Raw genomic sequence first — 22,290 nt, 5'->3', positions numbered from 1 at the left:
ACAAAAAGTATGAAATTCAACAAATAAATACAAATGAATTAAAGCAGCACAATTCTAGAACATTTGGTCTTAACTTGATTTCATTATGTTCTATTCAATTAAATTTGTCTTCATTATGTTCTATTCAATTAAATAAGTTTTTACAACTAGAGCTAGAATTATAATTTATTTTTGTTGGACAAATTTAATTCAATTGTGTGGAAAAGTTTTCCTCAATTTAATTAAGTTCAGTGAACTTTTTTTCTCCTTTTTTTTTTTTTTTGAGTACAGTGTGTTCGTATTGGTGTGAGTAACTGTGTGTAACAGGGAAAACAAGCTCTCAGCAGACAGGATGAATCAGTCTCTGACATCAGTCTTTGAGCTGGACTAATGAATCACTATTTCAGGATTACTTAAGAGAACAGAAAAGCTTTATAACAGAGTTATAGGTGTAAAAGATAACCCTAATGTAAATGGGCCATTTATTGTTTGGAATTGTGGGTCCTAAGCTTTGCTGCTCAACTAACTAAGAATGGCATATCAGTGAACACTGAAAACATAGTAAACATCAAGAAATGAGTTGATAGTTTCAAAATACTGACTTATTAGTGGCTCTTGCTAAGGCTATTGCTTATAGGGTTAGTGATCTGCACATTCTCCAAAAGTAACCCAAAATATTAAACTTTTGCACATAACTCAACCCATACCGTTTGTGAAATGGACACGAATTATCTCTCAAATTCTGCGGCTTGTTCAGAAGTCTGCCATTACATTTCTAAAGCAATAAGACTTACTTAAAGTCCCATAGACTTACACTGAAGGAGGGACCAGAGCCATATCTAGAGACCAGATATAATTGCAATATAGACATTGGGGCAATAGTTAATGCAATATTTAAAAAAATGTTATGCAAATACTTTTGAGTCAGCAAGATGTTTTTTCAGTAACAAATTAAGATCATGCTCATTCAAAATAACCACTTAAAAAAAAAAATGGGCACACAATTTCCTGTTATTTTCGATCACATTTGGCATTTTATACAATCTCAATTCTGTAAACAAATAAATCTCATTGTGATTGGATCAGTCAATGTGAGCCCACATCAAACTTTATTCATAACAAATGTATTCTCTTCACTTTTATGGGGGCCTTTTGCACCTGCAACAATGGGGCTTTTTACCCCAAATAATGTCCTTTCACTTATTGGACAGTTATTGAAACACTTTTGATTTAACCACATTGAACAAAACTGAAAATGACAATGGAGCTAATAAAAAATGAATGTGGTAATTGCAGGGATTCTCATTAACTTTATAAACATATACAATAATTTTTTAATAAAATTATTACATTTGACATCAAATTACCTTAAAATCAATCTTTAGACATTGCACGTGATGACTTAATGGATATGGAAAAATTTGCAGTGCATAGTGACAAACGAGTGTTTAGGAAAGTGCTGTGGTAGTTCATGTTGCTATTAAGTGTTTTGGGAGAAAATAAACTCAAAATTGTCTTTTACCCTGAGAGGCCTTTAGCCGAATTGTACCCTACATTGCTTTGAGTTATGACTGAAATGGGATCTCTTAAACTATGATCTCTCCTGCTAACAGATGGGATTGGCTCTGTTGCTCAGATTAAGAGAAGTATTTCTATTTAGTAGTAACAACAAAATTCACACTAGAACCAGATAATTTGAAACAATTTTTCTCTATTTCAGTGTTGGCCTAGTTACTGTGTTTTACCTTTGTAGGGCAGCATAGTCATAGCACTTTGCAAGCTCTCGGATATCAATTCCCATAGCTTTCATTCAGATTGCTGGGGAGAGCTTTTACTTCTCTAGTCTGCATCAAGACTCTTTGTTTCCCAGACAAATGTCAAGAGAGTGGCGATTAGAGTTAGTAGAGTGAACAGTAGAGGGTTCTGTTCTTGAAGCATACTGTTTGTGCGTTTGTAGGTTTATTACTAAATGAGCTGAAGCAAATAGAAAAGAATTTGGTCCAACTTTGGACAGAATTTTGATATAGTCTTACACAACTAATGCCTTTATATTTATTCCATACACCACAGGATACAACAATGATCTACAGGATGGGGCCTTGGTAGCTCAGTGAGTATTGACGCTGACTACCACCCCTGAAGTCGTGAGTACGAATCCAGGGTGTACTGAGTGACTCCAGCCAGGTCTACTATGCAACCAAATTGGCCCGATTGCTAGGGAGGGTGGAGTCACATGGGGTAACCTCCATGTGGTCGCGATTAGTGGTTCTCGCTCTCAACGGGGCGCATGGTGAGTTGGGCATGGATTGCGGAGAATAGCTTGAACCTCCACATGCTGTGAGTCTCTGGGGTGTCATGCACAACGAGCCACGTGATAAGATGCGTGGCAACTGAGACTTGTCCTCTGCCACCCGGATTGAGGTGAGTAACCACGCCACCAAGAGTACCTAGTAAGTGGTGTGAATTGGGCATGCCAAATTGGGGAGAAAAGGGGAGAAAATAAAAAGAATTATCTACAGGGACAATTCATTTGATCAAGGATGGAGGCATGATGAGAATCATAAAGCACAGAGATGTCCTGTAGGAATAAACCTGGAGATCATAAATGACTCACTGTTTCCCAACTGCTGCTTTCTAAGTGGATGTTTCTAGTGAAACCTTCCCATACTTTATAATATTTCTCATCTAAACTGTCTATTTTCCAAGCAAGAAGCAGCAACTAAACTTTTTAAAATAAACATACAAATTCACTCACGCTCTTTCCTCATAAACCGCTTTTTGGCAAACTGACTTTCTATTCTAAATTTTGTTTTATATATCTTCTTGCAGATGTTCACCACATTACAGCTCATAGTGACAATAGTTGTTATGCTCCAAAAATAGGAAGGGAAAAAAAAAAAGTCATCCATAAAGCTACTTGTGTGCTATATTCCATATCTCCTAAAGTCATACAATAGTGTTGTGTGAGGAACAGATCTGATGAAGGGACGCAATAAACACAGTGCAGCTGTTTCCTGTTCTTTAGAAAGGAACTATATCATCACATTTTCACATCACAATAGCCTCACATTATAATTTTCTATTGACCTTTAAAATCCAATTAAACCTTTTCTGACTTCACCCAAAAAGGTGACGTGTAAGCAAATAATACGTGTTGGATGAAATAGAATTTCCCTTTAATGTCATATAGGAATTTATTTTACATAAAACCTTTTTTTAATACTTATTAGCACAATTAATTACAAACTGTCAAGTTTCTTGACTAAGTATGAAATTCAACAAAGAAGTCAAAATAAATTAAGTATAACTATATATTTCAAGATTTTGCCTACAGCTTAATTACAGTACATATTAAAATTATGTAAATATTTGATTCAACAACGCTGAAATATGACCATGGATTAAATCGTATTACATACATAAACGAGGGATCTTTTATAAAAAAATCAGCATACTTCACTATTACAGTCTATATTATATATATATATATATATTATTTATGTGTAAGAACACAGGCAATTTTAATCAATTAATCCAATCAGTGAATCAGATTTTGGTGAGAACGGACTACAAAAATGGAATGGATTATTTTATCAATTACTTTTAGCCTTTATGTGCTTTTTGGAGATTCAAAGATTTGGTCACCATTCACTTGCATTGTGAGAACCTACAGAGCTGTGATATTATTCTAAAAATCTTTGTTTGTGCTCTGCTAAAGTAAATGATGATAGAATTTTCCTTTTTGGGTGAACTACCCCTATAAATGTAGTTATATCAAGGCCATGAACCATGATTTGCAACTTGCTAATCAGTCAGCTACATTGTCTGCTTAGATAGCCCCTGTTCTGACAAAAAACTGTGTGGTGCAAGACGAATTATTTTTCATGCATTTTCCCAGAAAAGTAAGAAAAAGAGTCAACTGTAAATGTGTATATCTTCTAAAAGTTAATACTGTCAACTTTTATAAGTATTTACATTAGTGTCTAGATATTGCTAATGACATGGACACAACATTTTGAGTGCGATTGTAGAATAGATAGATTTTAAATTTTGACAAACCCCAGTGCATTTCCGTACAACTTGCGTTATCACAAATGTGGACCCAATTACAGATTGCGTTCTCAATCATGCAAACCGTGCAGCAGTTCAATTTCAATCGAACTCAGACCATCTCCTACAAGTAGTGTCAGGTTCAGAACCAAATTCCACTCTCCCGTCTGCAAAACAGCTTCAGACTGAACTGCCACTGTTAAAGGTCTCTAACACTCTTTTGGCTTGTTACAAGTGTTGCTTGTGTGTACAGTATGTGTGTTTTTGAGTTCAATGGTCTTCGCAAGAAAGACTGAATGCCTTGATGCATGGGTTGGGTACAAAAGATTACAAATAAAGCTGGGGTAGGTGAGATGACAACAATTTGTTTATTACCCATAATGCATATGACAGCCCTGCATCTTCTCCCTGGTAAAACCTACCCTGACACCAGAAATACTGCCCAATGGCCATCTTGCTATTGCGTAGAGTTTCCCATTAATTACTTACAACACAGTCTAATTTGTCCCACCAAAGTTTCATAATGAATCCAAAATATGTTTACACTCTCTAACGTTTTGTTTTGCACCCTTGCTTCGGCAAAAAGCATCTCTCACTGCCAAAAATAACCAGCTATATTTGTGATTGGCTAGGCCTGTGTCACAAAAAGTTAATATTTTTATTTTGCTGTTGAAAGTAATCAAGAGCATGCAATTGTAGAGCATACTGTTGTAACCTCCGTTCCCTGGGAACGGGAACGGAGGTTACAACAGTAACCATGACGTTTCATGTTATCTTTAAAATTCAAGAAGGACAAGTAGGGTAGTTATGAATGTCTCATCTCAGCAGCAGGAAAGCATTTTCCTGCTGCTGAGATGCTGAGATGCTGAGGGAACGAGACATTGTGTCGAATGTAGTGACACAAGGGGTCTTTCTTGACAGCCTCTGAACTTGAGAAAAGGCCACTGAGAAATTGGCAGACAGAATTTGCATGCCCCGCCCCCCGACATACCGGTATAAAGGGAAGCGAGCGTGCGTCTGTAAGTCAGGTTTTTGCGCTGAGGAGCTGAGAATAAGGTACGGCCGTTTACAGTGGTAGTTCTAGTGTCGTGGCAAGGGGGACACAGCATCTCATTCCCTCCATCAGGGAACGGAGGTTACAACAGTAACCATGACGTTCCCCTTCTGTCACTCACTCGGCGTTGTGTTGAATGTATTGGGTCCCATTTAAAAGTGCCATGCACTAGAACATGTTACATGAACTGCTGACACAGGTGCAAGCAAGCTACTGCGTTCAGAAGCAACTGAATAGGTCGCACGTAACCCTCCCCAATGACCCCAGAAAAGGTGTCATATACAGACCTTAGGTTACCAGCACCCCTAAGGGGGGAACAGGTGACATGACTATCATGGGAACAAGCTGGCCAGCCGTGGACTTTTCTCTCTCTATGTTTCTCGTCATAGAGCATAAAGCGGCTGCGGCTATCTTAACGTTATGAAATGTGTCGGGGAAGGCGATCTTTCCCGTTCCTATTCTTTCAGGGGGAAAAGACCCTGCGGAGACCACATCCTGCCCAGACTGGGGGGAGGTGACATGTGGCACAATACACCACATGGTTTGACAAGGAGGAGCTCTACAAACACAGTGACCAGGGGCAGAGGGACTGCCCAAGGGAGATGCGGTTCTGCCGACAGGGGGACCGTACCGCAGAAAATACATCACAGGGAGTTGCCTGAAGAGGGAATTAGGCCTGTGAAACCCTACCCCAGTACAGAGCATTTGTGGCTCGGGAGACGGGGGCATTGAGAAAGCGGGCCTTGTCAACATCGCGCATCTCATCCATGTTCAGCCAAAGGTGGCGTTCCATCACCCACACGAGTGTCCGCACTGTGACCTTCGTGGCTCTGAGAGCTAGGTCGGTGGCAGACCGCAGTTCCTGCAGCACATCGGGGTCGGGACTACCCAGGTGCAGTTCTTTAAATGTCTTGGCTTGGTGGACCTGCAGGAGAGCCATGGCATGCAGGGCAGAGACGGCTTGTCCAGTGGCATTGTAGGCTTTCGAGGTCAGCGACGACATCATCCTACAGGCCTTGGAGGGGTGTACCAGGCGATCCTGCCAGGTGGCGGCGTTCTCGGGGCACAGGTGGATCACAACTGCTCTGTCCACCTGGGGGACATCCGTGTACCCCTGGGCCGCCCCACCGTCAAGGGTAGTGAGAAAGGTGCCCTCCACGACCTCGTCAGCTCGTCATGCACTTCCGGAAAAAAGGTACTGGGGGGTGGGGTGGGGGGTGTCCTTGGCTGGGAGAGGCTCCCTGACCCGAGGTACCAATCGTCAAGCCGTGAAGGCTGTGGGGATGACGGAGGGTTTCAGTCCAAGCCCACTCTCATGGCTGCCATCTGCGCGTCGGTCTCAGACTGTCAGATGCCTGAACGCTCTCTGATGCAGCAGCCATGTCATCATCTAACTCCGGGGGCAGAGAGTAACAACTAACAACAACTAACAAGGGAGAACTGTGAGGCAAGCCACACTCACCTCGAGCCCGGACGGAAGCAAGCGAGCGTGCCGGGGGGCGGGTGGTACGTGGGGATTTATCCAGCGAAACCAAATCGCCTCCATTGCCAGCCGGGTCGTCCTCAAATCCGTGGGTAGAAGGAGCAACACGGGGGGCGGCTGAAGTGGCATTCACCTTGAGGAATGAAAGTCGCAACCGCAAAGCTGCCATGGTCAAGTTCTTGCAGTGAGTACATGAACCATCCACAAACGCTGCCTCAGTGTGATCACTACCCTTGATCTTGGAGAGATATCGACCGCATCCAGGAACTACACAGAGGCAGAAGGGCATCTTTAAAAGGACGTGTCCTGAAAATGACGTTCAACGCCTGCTGTGTATTGCTCTTTTGAGTGAAAACAAACTCTTTTAGAGGGGGAAATAAGTGCTGTCGAAGCGCCCTGGGGCGTGGACTGCACAGCGTGCAGAGGAGAAAGTTTTTTCAAGATCGTTTTCTTTTTAGACTAATGGACTTCAAAAATGTGGAACTAAAATATTGAAGATGAACTTCGCTGATAATATATAGAGATAAATGGGAGAACATTGTAAATATTACTTTGCATTTCCATTTGCTCCAACAGCACAAGAAAAATCCACCATCATTCCATGACTTTCCAAAGGACAAAGGAGTGATGGATTATGGCAGTCTAAAGTGAGAAAGACGCCAAATTTACTCTCACTCCCTCAGAAGCTGTATGTGGACTTCTCTTGCAGCAGTGGTGACAAGGTTTTAAATGAATGCCATTGCAACACAAAATATAGGGATATAGATTACATTGAACAATTACGATTGCTAGATTTACCTTGCTAAATCAAGGCAGAAATGTATTATGGCAGTTTGTGAAAAGGGTCCATATAACTTGGGAGCATTTAAACCTTGCTTTTAATGTAGTTTCTTTTAAAGTGCTATCCTATTGTCAATACTGTCAACTGCGCCCAATGAATAGACTGTGTCGTGGAGGACTATGCCATATGCCCCCCTCATCACACGGCTCGTGACAACTTTCCCTGTTGTCTACCAACCCCCCTTATTCCAGTTAGTGTGAATAATGCAGCTCTTCCCGGTACTGCTCCACTGCACTTGGCATCAGAAGTTGTGTTGGGAGTGTTTGGCTGGAACCCTGAAGACATCATAGCACCAATTACAATAGCAGACAACACTGCATGATATAACGCAGCTGTTCTCTCTTCACCTGTGTCATTCTGTGTGTAGAAACTCTGTTAAAACGCTGGGCTGAGGTGGAAATAATGTATACATTGACAGGTGAGAGTAGCAGTACCTTTAGGGTTTTTGGGTTACGAATGAAGCTAGTTTAAATGTAAAAGTAGCACATATTTTCCCACGCATTTAGCAGTATTACAGTATTACTTAGTGCTTATTTTTTGGTTAGTATAAAGTGGCTGCTCTGAAAGTTTTCTGTCTGTAGGAGAGTATTTATGCCATAAACACATATGTCATAACCTGTGTGTCAAAGCTCTGCATCAAACCAAATATAAATAACCAGATCCTCAAGCTTATAGCACAGGCTGATGTTGATCTAGTAAAAAATGGTGAGTATTTATAATTTTTCCTATCATCGCAAACTATTGCTGTCTTTACACTTCGAAAAACAACAGTGTAAGAACTAGTGCATTCACACAGACATTTTAATATCAGCACAAATGTATTTCCACAGGACTCACAATTGTGAAAAACAATGTATCATATGCTCAAAGGTTGATTGGTGATTCTTATGCACAACCAACATTTATTGAGTTTGTTGACTTACTGTCATGTTTTGTCTCTCTGTGACTAGCGAGCCATCTTTGGCATAAGTGTACACAGTGAAATCCTCTGGAAGAAGCAATCTGAGAAAAAAACACAAGCACACACACACAATTAAGACATTGTGTTGCTTAAAGCTGATGTAAGAAATGTCGATGTTAAAGTTCTTTCTTTTATCCCAGTTTAAAGAGATAGTTCACCCAAAAATGAAAATTCTCTCATTATTTACTCACCCTCCTGCCATCCCAGATATGTATGACTTTCTTCTTATGAACACAAATTAAGATTACTAGAAGAATGTCCCAGCTCTGTTGGTCCTCACAATGCAGGTGAATGGTGACCAAACTTTTAAAGCTCCAAAATCACATAAAGTCAGCATAAAAGTAATCTACAAGACACCAATGGTTTAATCCACACCTTCAGAAGTGATATGATAGGGGTGGGTGAGAACAGATCAATGTTTAAGTCTTTTTTTTACAATCAATCTCATCTTTCACATTATTCTTGTGTTTTTGGCGATTTGCATTCTTCGTGAATATATATCACCACCTACTAGGAAGGGAGGAGAATTTATAGTAAAAATTAAATGTTGAGCTTTTTCTGACCCAGACTTATCATATCACTTCAGACACCATGGATTAAACCACTGGAGTCGTATGGAATACTTTTATGCTGCCTTTAGGACTATGTGCTTTATGGAGCTTCAAAATTTTGATCTCCATTCACACTGTGAGGACCTATAGAGCTGAGATATTCTTCTAAAAATATTCAGCAGAAGGGGATATCATGGGATATCATGAGGGTGAGTAATGATGAGAGAATTTTGAAGGTGAAATAACTTTTTAATATACAAAGGTGACTAAGTAAGCCATTTTTAGGTTGATTTCACCTAAAAGTTTAACACTTTGGTTCAGTGGCACTATCAAACATCCCTCTGTTTGAGTGGCCCATTCAGCCCGAAACAGCAACACTGGTCAACCGGTGGTGTGAGTTTGGGGCCGGACTATCTGTTTGTTAAACCAATGCAAGACAGGAGGAGTTCATCTGTTTGAAAATGGTGATTATACAGTATTTGCAATTCAGCCTGGTGTTGCTAGTGGTTTAAAAATGAGAAAAGACACAAAAAGCAAAAATCTACTGCCTGAATAGCCCAAAATCAGAGTCAAATATTTTAAAAAGAAGACTACAGAGGCATTTCAAAGAGAGAACATGAGAGAGGGCATAAGGAATAGACAGTGCTAACATCCAGTGACCTTTAGTCATGAGCAACAGCAGGAAAGAGAGCTGAGAGGAGGTGCTGAGTAGATTCATGTGATTATCCTGTACAGCTCTGTAGATACTGAGAGAGAAAAGATGATGACACAGACAGACAAAATAATAGCAGGAAGGAGAAAGCAGGTCTACCACACTTCCTGACCAAATAATTTCAATTTCTTTTCCATGATCTTCCCAGTTGTTTGTAATTACTGAAAGGATTTTTTAAAACCCATTTTAAATTAGACAGATTCAGTAATGCATCATTTAGAAACGTTTTTGAAATCTTTTTGACCAATATATTAGAAATTGAAAACATACAATAATTCTGGTTTGACCTTCATCTAAGTTAAAATAATGAACAAACACAATCAGTTTTAAATAATAACACACACATCATTGTATTGTTCTTGTAAATATTGAAAATATCATTCAAACATTCACAGTGTAGGTTGGAAAAAGTATGTGAACCCCTAGGCTAATGATATTAAGAAAAGTAAATTAGAGTCAAAAGTTGGCAAACCTGGCATCCAATTAATGAAGCAAGATTGGAGGTGTGGGTTAGAGTTCATTTGACTTCTAGAAAGAACTCAAACATTTTAAGTTTGCTATTCGCAAGAAATATCTGCTGACATGGTCCACGACTCAGAAGACCTACGATCAAAAATTGTTGCTTTGCATAAAGCTGGAAAGGGTTATAAAGTTATCTCGTAGAGCTTAGATATTTATCTGTCTACAGTTAGAAAAACTGTCTATAAATGGAGAAGATTTAGTACTGGGGCTACTCTCCCTAGAAGTCTCAAATGGCGCACCACAGAATGCTCAATGTGATAAAGAAAGAACCATAGAGTGACAGCTAAAGACTTGATCGAATCATTGGAACTGGATATCATCTCTGTTCATGAGTCTACTATATGGAAAACATTAAACAGGCATGGTGTCCATGGCAGAACACCACAAAGGAAGCCACTGCTTTCCAACAAAAACATTGCTGTGTGCCTGAAGTTTGACAAAGACCACCTTGATACTCCACAAAGCTACAGGGAAAATGTTTTGTGGACTGATGAAACTAAGATAAAATTGTTTGGGAAGAACATTCAGCACAACTTATGGCATAAAAAGGGAACCACATACCAATGGTGAAGTAGGGTGGTGGGGGCATCATGATTTTGGGCTGATTTATTTCTTTGGGGTCTGGACCACTTGCCATCATCGAGGAAAAAATGTATCTTGATAATTACGTTTATCAAGATATCCTACAGGATAATGTCAGGGTGGCTGTGCCAGCTGAAGCTCAGTAGAAGTTGGGTGATGCAGCAGGACAATGATCCTAAATACTGAAGTAAATCCTATACAGAATGGCTTAAAAAAAAAAAATCTACCTTTTGGAGTGGCTCAATCAGAGCCCAGACCTTAACCTGTGCTGATGCTGTGGAATGACCTCAACAGTGTCGTTCTCACCGGATGTCCTAAGAATTCTGTTCTATAAGAAAAAATGGTCCCAAATTCCTCCTGAACGTTGTGCAGGTCTAATCCGCAGCTACCGGAAATGTTTGGTTGAGGTTATTTCTGCCAAAGGAGGATCGACCAGTTATTAAATCCAAGGGTTCACTTCCTTATCTTTCACATCACTGTGAATGTTTAATGGGATGTGTTCAATAAAGACATGAATGATTATAATTGTTTGTGTGCTGTTAGCTTAAACACATTGTGTTTGTCTATACTTGTGACTTTGCTGAAGATGAGATTACATTTTATGACCTATTAATGCAGAAAAACAGCTAATTCCAAAGGGTTCACATACTTTTTCTTGCCAATGAAGGTGACCTCAACAAAAATTATTATTGTTATAGCTTAATTTGGGAATGAGGAAAAAAAATTACAGCACCGGATCTGAAATAAAAATGAAGCTGATAACGTAAAGCCTATTTGAACAGTGTTTATTTTGTTTACTGGTTTTGAGAATGGCACACTTGGATTTACTAGAAGATCATACTGCACATGCTCTAAAGTAAAATCTCAAGGACACATGGAGTGACGAATGGCTGTACCGCTGAAAACCCTTATATGGAGATGGCGTGTTCGTGTTTTATTCAAAATGGCTAAAAGCAGGGACACACTCCCTAATTTTTAAATAATTAATATTCATCAACATTAGAATAAGTGGAAGACCTAATAGAACATAAGCTGTATGCATTTATTAGTGAATGAGACCCAATGTGTGTGCATGCGTTTCTAAGGCAGATGGTCTTTGTGTGCGTGTTTGTTAGAGATTTATCTCTGTTGTAATCTCTCCCTGTGTGTGTACAGAGCTGTGAGTTATTAATGGTAGGCAAGTTATTGCTATCCACCTTAATTTGCATTGCGGAAGTAAGCAGCGGCGAATGTGAGAAAATTCGGATGGCATTGATCACAGTGAAAATAACTTGAAGGTTAAAATACCAGAGTTATTGATCTGGGCTTATCACACAACCACAGGATGTACAGCAGAAATATGTGCCAATGTCAGATCATTTTCTAACATCAGCATTTATAGTAAAAGTGTAAGTAAATCATTCACTTGTTGCTGTGTGTTGTTGTATTGAAGAGACAGTAATAAAATCTGCTTCTTTCTTTACCGAGATTGTGACGATCTATTATTTCTTGTCTCTGTGTAAACCTCATATGTACCTGCATAATCTCCGATGATAACTTTATTTATTTATTTCCAAAGGCGATGTTTCACAAGCCATGCTAAATGCGAGATCTGCGTGTCTGTTTACTATGCACCGCTAAGAAATTTAGAATGTTCTCTGACAAGAATGTATATAATGTAAATGTATATATTGTTTTTCCAAGATGAAACAAGATGCAGTTTTGGTGCAAAGAAAGTTGCTATTTGTGTAAAGTTTGAGGAGGTGTATCAAGATGGTGCCCAGGATTGTCCATGTATGCGCCTGATTTCATTAATTCTGCCAGTGCAACGGTGTGTTATTAAACGATGGCAAAATGTGCTAAACGGTAAAACTATATGTGCTCAAAACCAATGAGATTATGAAAATATTTTGTTTAGCTAAAATAGCTGGAAGTGGCTTATGCTGGAAGTGGGCCACATTCAAGGTTGATAATGGCGGTGCCCTAGTTTTGCTGAAAAATAAGGTGGATAAGGCAGCTGTGGGGAATTACAGCTCAGTTCTGCAGGCACACATACGACTGAGAAAAAAGCAATGGAGAAACACTAAGCTTTTCCCCTTTTCCTTTCAAAGGACTCTGCCAAGAGTGACATACGATTACATAATGCTTATACCTTGTTTCCCTTTTGGAAGAATAAGTACTGTTCTGATCTTTCTTAATAGATGTTCCTGGTCTTATTATGCATGATTATTCTAAAGAAAAACAAATTCAACTTTCTCCATGCCTCTGAAACAACTTTCTTTTCGGATGATTCTGAATTGGCCACGTGGGTGTGGTAGAAATATTATAAATTATTAGATTTGTACATTTTCAACAAGGACTTTTGTTTTTGTTTTGTAAGTCTATGGAATTTTTTCACATGCTTTATCGACAGCAAGGTGAAAAGTCAGATCACGTACAAAAGTTTAATGCTTAGTGTTAGGAGTTTGATCAAATCAATAATCATTTATATTAACAACAGTAAAAGCGATGCTTGATAAGCAAGCACCTCTAATAATATAGTAGCCTACTTCTCATGATTATTTTCACAACATTACTTTCCTCCATATTTAGTTTCACTCAAAAATATGCCACATTATGGTAGTAAATGCACTTTATATGCCGTTTGCAACCTGTTCTCATGGTAAAAACATTTTTGCAAAATGACTTTTACATGCCTTGTTGCAGTTTTCTGGTGAAATAAACACAAGAGGTTCTACAACAGCAGTGAGTTTTATTCACTTTTTCACAAATGATGATTAACATGGCAGCAGTTTTGTGTTGCAGTGAGAGCTGGAGAGGGATAAAAGGGCAGTCCAAACTGCTTGATGAGAGAGAGAGACACACACGAAGCTGACTGTGTGTGCATTTATGTTGAGCTGAAAAGCAACCCGTTTATGTTAAGCTAAAAAGCATTGTTAATAAAAAGACTCACGTTGGATTGTTTACTCTCTCTCTCTGTTCCTATTCCCAGGAAACAGGGAATTCCGACCACAAAACCGTTTCACCGGTCCCGTGGGCCATTCAACCCACCAGTTTTCCCTAACCTTCTCCGCTCTCCCCTACAGGGTTGTGAATCCGCTGCCATGGGTGTGAAGTCTTGGCAGGTCTGCTGGGGCTGCGGGGAACCTGGGCATTTCAAGGACCGATGCCACGTGATTGAGGTGGAGACATTGGTCCGGACCCCGACATGCCACAGGCCACCCCCGATCAAGCATGAGCATACCAGATACCTGTGAGTATTAATGGGGTTACATACCAAGACTTGGTGGATTCAGGTTGAATCAAACCTCCATTCACTGACAAGCCGGCGGGTGAAAGTAAGTTGTGTGTATGGGGATATTCAAAATTATCCTGTAGTGATGGTCATTATTTAATTTCGGGGACAAAAGCATAGTGTCGAAGCTGCGGTTAGTCCCCGCCTCTCCCATCCACTAATCTTGGGTACGGAATTTGCTTCTTTATTAAGGAGAATATGTGTGGATGGGTCTTGCAACAATGCAGATCAGTGTGTGTTGTGTGATTCGCTAGTTGGGGAGGCGGTGCCAGGGCCGTCTATGTCAGCTCCACATCAGGAGAACGTAAGGGAGGGGGAAGTCTCGGCTTCCCCATTACTTAGATGATTCCCTGCAGGGGATTCACTCTGGAGCAAATGCGAGACAAGACCCTAAGGCACACCTTTGACCCAGAGTTTCCGCTAGAAAAAAATGGTGCCGGTCAAAGTGACCGGCAGAGGTTTCGTTTTACGGACATTTTGATGATATGCCGGTCAAAAATATCGCCTCTTAATTAGTCAAGTTGAGGAAAACTGGAGGCAGTCTATGTAACTTAAAAAATGACATAATCAGGCCGTATAGAATGCAACATATTATTATTAGCTTAACTTTCAAATAGACGAAAAAAAAACATGAACGTCCGATTGCCGTCAATCAACGCCAATTGTTTTTTACTGTGGTTTCACACACATTCACTTTTTGAAACATTGAGGCACGGATGTACCTAATACAAATAAATAAAACATCTCCAGTTAACTAGCAGATCATTCATTTAGTCCGTTATTAAATAAGAGATCTAGCGCTAAAATCTGTTGTTTTTTAAATCAAGCTGAGCGCTCGTGTCCGCTGCTATCAGTTGCATGGACGACGCGCTGCGCGAGTTGCGCAATCTTCACTAGGACGCGCGTTTCAATCTATCGCCGTTGCGGAGACTCTCTATTAATTCCGGTGAAATCACAAAATAAAATGCACACAAACGTGTCCCTGCTTGATATGTAACCATGCACTGATGAACATAGGCTATTCAGTTTTGATGATAGAGAAAAAAACTGCACGAATGCGCGGATTAGAAGCACTGATCTATCTATAATGAGATGTTCCTGATTCACCATCGTCTGGCCTCTGAAAAAAGCTTTTAAAGCTAGTCTGCCTGGGCCTGGCCATATTTGAAACGTCTCACTCAATCGTTCGTTGTTTAGGTCTATATTGCAGCCGTTTTAGGCGTGCGCTTTATTTGAAATGCAGCATGCGATGTTGTTTCATAACTTTCAAACGATAGAGCCTGTTCCTTTATAACATAGCAAGAGATCGGTGTATTTTTGCTTTATACATTTTAGGCTTATTCTCAAATTCAGATTGTGTTAGGGGGACGGGATTATTAGGCAATTTTAATCGGACAATTTGACCGGAGAGATTTAATTTTGTCGGACATTTAATTTTTTTACCGGCCAATGTCCGGTAATTACCGGACAACGGAAACCCTGCTTTGACCAAGTGAATGTGATTGATGGTCAATCCATCATATCCGTATTTTTAATTATCAAGGATCGGTAGTATCGAGTGATGCAGGACACTCAGAAAAAGGAGGATACAACCAAATTGTTGGTATTGAAGAGCAGTCGAGAAATGTTATGACACTGAACCATCTAATGTCCCATTTCTATTGGCCGGACAATCACAGGTAAGTTTGCAGTTGGTGTGTGGCATGCCGTGAATGTCAACTGGTGAATCCGCAGGCCGCCCCAAGAGTGCCATTGCCCCCCATTCCGTTAATCAAGGTCCACTTCCAAAGAACTGGTATGGACCTCATTGTGCCATTAGAGCAGACGGTACATTGGAATAGATTTGTGTTGGTTCTGGTGGACTACGCAATGCGATATCCAGAAGCAGACTCTCTGTGCAACATTTCAGTGTGGAGTGTTGCGGAGGCACTCTTCAGAATCATCGACCGATTGAGCATTCTGAAATAAATCCCCACTGATAAGGGTACTACATTCATGTCATGTGCACTACGCAAACTGTATGAATTATTGTATAATAGTGGTACTCAGCTACAGGAATTTATACCGGGAGATAAAGTCCTTGTAATGCTCCCCACATCAAGCTCTAAATTACTCAGCAAGTGCCAAGGACCCTTTGAGGTCACATGACAATAGAGGCAGATCATGTCAGATTTACCACCTCGACCTCCTAAAACTGTGGAGAGAGGTGGTCCCTGTGACTTTGGCGACATTGGTTCCAGAGAGGGAGGTGCTTGGACTGGAGGTGAACTTAAAAGCCACCAATCGAGTCACCCTGGTTTCTTCTCACCATCCCAAGTCTCGGATGTTGCCAGGATGCAAGGAGAATACTTGCCTCTTCCCAGTCATACGGATCTCATAGAGCACCATATCGAAACGACCCCAGGGGTAGTGGAATGTAGTCATCCCTAACAATTACCCAAGCACAAGAAAGAAGTGGTTCGGAAAGAATTAAAGGCCAAGGTGGAAATGGGGGTAATAGAAGAATCCCACAGTGATTGGACCAGCTCAGTGGTTCTGGTTCCTAAGAGCAACCTTGGTCTGGTTCTGTGTGGATTATAGAAAAGTCAATGGGGGTCTCTTAATTTGATGCATACCAAATGCCTCGGATTGATGAGCTATTTGATCAGTTAGGTGTGGCTCGATTTTATTAATTTTATTCTGATACCGCCAATCCATGCATCTTATCACATGGCTCGTTATGCATGACACCACAGAGACTCCGCATGTAGAGGCTCACGCTTACCGAGATCCACTCACAACTTACCAAGCGCCCCACTTGAGTGAGAACTACTAATCACGACCACGAGGAGGTTACCCCATGTGACTCTACCCTCCCAAGCAACCGGGCCAATTTGGTTGCTAAGGACACCTGGCTGGACACTCTCAGCACACCCTGGATTCGAACTTGCGACTCTAGTCTTGCTGAGCTACCCAGGCCCCCTAAGAGTGGAGTGTTGTGATCCTTTGAAAATTTGGTTCAACATTTTGGGATTCACAGGTCTCAATTCTTTTTACAGCTTTTACAGCAGCATCACCTTCTTTGTAATATTTTTTGGTGTAGCTTACACCCCCCTAAATTGGCAGATACTCTGGAAGTGGTTATTACTGCTTTTGGAAAAGGCCATGAGGCATCACTGTATTACTCCCTGCTAATTCAGAGTCTGGGGGATGGAGCTTTAACATCTCTCAAGAGATTATGGGAGAAAGGTTTAAACTTGGTATTGGAGGGGGGAGTGTGGGCTAGGATTCTAAAGGACGTCAAGTCTGCATCTAGAGATGCATGGGTGTGCCTTTTCCAATTCAAGATTTTACATTGATTCTATTGGCCACCCTCTAGACTGAATAGGCTTGTTCTTAAAGACACACCCACCTGCTGGCGATACCAATCAGAAGATGGGGACACAACTCGTGATTTTTGGAGGTGTGTTAAGATCCAAGAATTCTGGTTGAGGTGGGGCAGCTATTTGACTTTTTTGGAAGGCTCTCGGGGATTGTTTTATAGTTTAAATGTGTGTGATTATTATTATTCATATATATATATATATATATATATATATATATATATATATATATATATATATATATATATGGTTTTTGTGTGTGTAATTTGGGGATTGGGAGGGGGAAGGGGAATATTGGGGGTTAAAAGTTGATTCTGTGCATATATGTTTCATTTGTCAGAATCAAAAAAAGTGTTAATCGGAAAAATGTAATGTGATGAGCTGACCTTTCTGTCACATCTCATTGAGAACACAAGGGGAGCTTGGCTGGAGATCAGCAACTTTTTTAAAAGAACTAACACACCTGCCACAACACATTCAGCACTGAGTGTCAAAATAAATGTGCTTTGTGGTCATACAGTGTGTTATTTTCATCTTTCATTAAAATGTGAAGAAATAGGTTCAAAGCACATCACAAATGTTAAGCAACTCTGAGCAACTTTATGTTTTTTACTTTCAAGGCACATTTCCAAATACATTGCCCTGATCTGGGCCTCCATACTGTTGAGGTGAGGAGAAGAGAACGTTTATTAAGTATCTCAATATTAACGCAAAGAGCACAGAATGTTTCAGAGATGTATGTGTATAAAGTTTTAACAGGCATGAAAGTACATGAGAGATATAACTCTTGGGAATGCCAACTTCAACATGCAATCTAAGCTTCATTTAAGCTACATGACCAATCTGATAAGATCAGGATACTTTAGCTGTTCAAGCAATGATGTAGTGGTTCTCCAAAAAGTTCTGCCTGCAAATTGCACCGCATGTTGCAATTTTTGAAACACTACAAATACAAAAAAGTTTACATTCTGAGATGTTGTACTGCTGTTTGTGTGATAAATGTTGCACAGATGTGATTTGGTGCCTAAATTTGATAATGTTTAATAATGTACATTCTAGATCCAAAATCTAATAAGCTCTTGCTTTTTAATTGCTTCAATGTCTTTGTGATAAAAATGACACAAGTCACCAAATTTTAAACTTAAGGAAATGAGGTTAAAATACTGGCATGTTGTGTCTAAAGTAATAAAACTGCCTCTAACCTAGCAACATTGTCCCATTCTTTTTAAAGGTGGACACAACAGACCTGTTGGTCATTGGTCATTGGTCTGTTTACTTGAAAGAGAGAACGGAGTGTAGAAGAAGAGTTTATGATCACATCTGCTATAGTGCACCTTGCAACAACTCTATCTTGCTTTGCATTATGAATTGATGCTGATACATTTCAGAACACAAAAATGTATGACATCGAGTTTGCATATCTAGAAGAGTTCATGTGCTTGCAGAGTGTTCTCAGGCCATACGGTGTTCTCTGCACATTGTGCCGGGATTGGAGAATATAAGGGGGGAACAAATTACAAACTTCCCTCTTCAAGCTTCTCCGATGGGTAGATATTAAGAACGCAGGACATTTTCAGCAGCTTAAAAATTTTTGGACAAAAACTGCAAAGAATGACAATTTCAATTTTAAATTAAGTAAAAAAAAGAAAAAAAAAAAGCAATAGATTCAACTTTTAGGTCTCAACATCTGTACATCCCTTTTCCCCATACAGACCAATCACAGGACTTTTAGGGATATGAATGAGTACATAATCTTAAGGGAGAGAGAGAGAGAGAGAGAGAGAGAGAGAGAGAGAGAGAGAGAGAGAGAGAGAGAGAAATATACTCACTCATTTCTCTCCAGAATGACAACATGTTCTTTCCCTTCAGCTTGGATTATGTATGACACCTAAAAATTGTACAGGTAAAGAAAACAATCAGAGACAGAGATGTTAAAAATAACCAAAAATTGTTTTGTATTCTTTTACAATGTGTTTAGAAATGTAATAAATATATAATTAATTTTTAATTAATTATAATTTAAAGGGTTTCACTGTTTCCTGAGACAGAAGTTTGTAATCCTTTAGATCTTTTTGCATGTTTTTTGTTAGAATGCTGACATTTCCTACTAGCCCTGTCTTAAACAGCCACTTTCCCCCTTGCTATTCATTGTTAGTTGGCTGTTTGCACTAAATTGTGACTCATTATTAAACCCTGTAAACCAATAAACCCAAAGTTGGGTCAAACAGAATAAGGGAGTAAGCAATATACATGTTGCATTAAAGGTGCTATATGTAAGATAGGGCTGCAACTAACAATTACAACGATTATTCGACTATTCTGTGATTATTGCAACAATTAATCATTCACTCTTAACCGCTTTTGTCCTGACTTAAAAATTGTATTAAACATGCTTATTAACAATAAAGAGGACAAAATCATCTTTTAAAAATACTTTTAAATGACATTCACTGAACTAAAGGTGGGAAAAATACTTTTTATTAAGATTAATTCAGTAAAGAAATTCACTGCAAAAAAGAAAAATCCTATTGTTATCAAGTGTTTTTGTCTTGTTTTCCAATTAAAAATTTCTAAAAATCCTTTAAACAAGATACATTTAATTGAGAAGCAACATATAAGATATTTAGACTTGCTTTGAGAGAATGTATCTTAAATATACAGTAAGTGTATTTTGTATATGTTTATTTTTTCACTTCGTTATATTTCTGCAAGTGCAATAAAGACAAAATATACTTATATTCAAGATCTATTCTCTAAAAGCAAGTCTGAATATCTTATATGCTGCTTCTCAGGTGAATGCATCATTTTATTTGAAAGGATTTTTAGATATTTGAAAATATTAGTATTTTTAATATTATATTCAACATTCTCAGATAACCAATTTTTTCTTCAGCAGTTTAGCTGCTAAGTTTTAGATATTTATCTTGGAAAAAAAATCAAACACATAATTTATTGCTGTGTATAATGGGGCGAAGACTTCCTAATATCATCTTTCTGTTCACTTCAATCCATCTTAAACTCTCTCTTATTAATAAAGCTGTGTATTGCCAATTTTCTTCATGATAAGAAATGTACTGTGACACATATATTACTACTCAATAAGTCGCGAGCCATCATGTTATAATCAAGCTGCAGCAAGTGCGTGCTCGAGGGCGAGCGTCCCCGTGACAGAATGTGCATCAGCCGGATGCAGTTTCAATCTCTCCCCTTAGAACGGGACATTTGTGCAACTCATAGAAGAGGCGCTGACCACACAGAAAAATGCATCCATGGCTGCAGCACATGACAGCCATCTTTCTGATTGCACTGTGAGATCAGTCTGGTTTACAATTAAGTATTTGGACACTTTCTGGTTGTCAAACTTCAATGAAAGATATTCATAATCACAGTAATGTGATGAACTACACATGTGGTTACTCCGCTAGAACACCCATGTGAACTTTTAGGTTAAATTAGTTAGTTCTGCAAAAAGGTCTTTCATCATTTGTTTGCAGATGCCACTTCCTTTGATATTTTGTATTTAATGCAATGACATTCTTTCATTTTTTATCTTGTTTTTGTCTGGTTATATATATAAAACTGAACTACCTAAAATTTAGAAATAGATGTGGTATCTAACAATCAGTGAACATGCTGGGTGAGGCAGACGTTGAGCAGCTTGCTTTCAAACTTCTCAGGAATGTTGTTATGAAAACTAGGGCAGGATAAATCATTTTACAAACTGAAAGAGTGGTACTGAGTGATGGGTTTCAGGATGCTACCACTTAACCAACATAGTTGAAGTGTTAATGGTTAAAACCTTCCTGAATGTGCAAACATGTTCATGCTAACTACCATTTACTTCCTCTTCTTTCAGAAGAGATTACACTTTCGTAAAAAAAAAAAAAATTCTATGGGTGTACTCCTTTTCTTAATACATTTTGTAAAGAAAGCAAAAATCTAATTTAACAAAAACATACTGAATTTCGTGTTGTAAACTTATGGAGAGTACAGCACTTCTCTTTCTCTCACTGTTTCACAATGACACAAAGGTGAGAGAAGTGCTGGGTGTTTGTGCCATGCTGTTGGTGTGTCTCTGCCAGGCAGGGAGCCCAATGCCAGGCATTGCCCTGGCAGAAGCAGACTTTTAATAACTACACCCACGCTACTGGGCATGTGTGCCCGCCAGATGGTTCCTACGGTATTATCTTTCAAGCACCGCTGGTGTAGATGGATATGAGTGGAAAAAAATTATTGATAGGTTATGAAAAATGGAAATGGGAAGAGAGGATGTGGAGAGAATGAGAGGGCAATGAAGGGACAAGATAAGAATACTATTCACACAGTTAATGTAAAGCGGCTGTTGTGTTTGATTATGATCTTTTATGATCTGATTATGACTCTATGAGTGCGGAGGTCAGGAGATAGCTGCATTTGTATAACTCGAGTCTGAAGGAATATAAAGGCATCTTTATGAGTCTAAACTAATGAAGAGAAATTGTCTGGTGATTCATAGCAGTCGTAGAGCGCATGCACCAACCACCTGCATATCCGCGCACTTTCAAATGGTGTATACTTGGACAGGACTGCGTTTGACAGACAATGAGCATTCACGTCAAAATCGGTGTATACTTTGGCCTTTACTGTATTGTGAATTCCTTGACAGGAGGTCGAAAGTTACACTTTTAAATTCGGTCTTTGCTAACCGAAATTAGAACCACTGCCCCCAATGGCTAAATCTAGAAATGTGGTTAAATTAAAATGTTCATAGGGTGGCACAAAAAACTAGTTGTATATTTAGTTGTAAATATGTAATACAGGTAAGTATACAGCATTTTATAAACCCTATCCCAAATCCCAACCCTAAACCTAACCATCAGTGGAGTAAAATGTTTAATTTAAGAGCGAAAACACAACTGCCGAATCGCAATCAACATAAT

General features: G+C 39.4%; 1 protein-coding gene across 2 annotated transcripts in view; it reads right to left on the bottom strand.

Annotated features, from left to right (window-relative positions):
- The window catches only part of adam9 (ADAM metallopeptidase domain 9), a 50,042-nt gene that overhangs the window by 23,722 nt on the left and 4,030 nt on the right, over positions 1-22,290 (bottom strand). For both annotated transcript variants that reach the window (XR_007968904.1, XM_052108804.1), the window contains 2 exons: positions 19,201-19,259; positions 8,331-8,409 (listed from right to left, as the gene is read on the bottom strand). Coding sequence is in view for 1 of the 2 variants with exons in the window: in XM_052108804.1 (XP_051964764.1) it covers positions 8,331-8,409; positions 19,201-19,259 (138 nt within the window). In the remaining variant the exon portion in view is untranslated. The remainder of the gene's footprint in view (positions 1-8,330; positions 8,410-19,200; positions 19,260-22,290) is intronic.

This window comes from Xyrauchen texanus, chromosome 37, assembly GCF_025860055.1.
Source record: "Xyrauchen texanus isolate HMW12.3.18 chromosome 37, RBS_HiC_50CHRs, whole genome shotgun sequence".
NCBI classification, from domain to species: Eukaryota; Metazoa; Chordata; class Actinopteri; order Cypriniformes; family Catostomidae; genus Xyrauchen; species Xyrauchen texanus.
The sequence above is the reverse complement of the archived record's forward strand: the minus strand, read 5'-3'. Positions and strand labels throughout refer to the sequence as shown.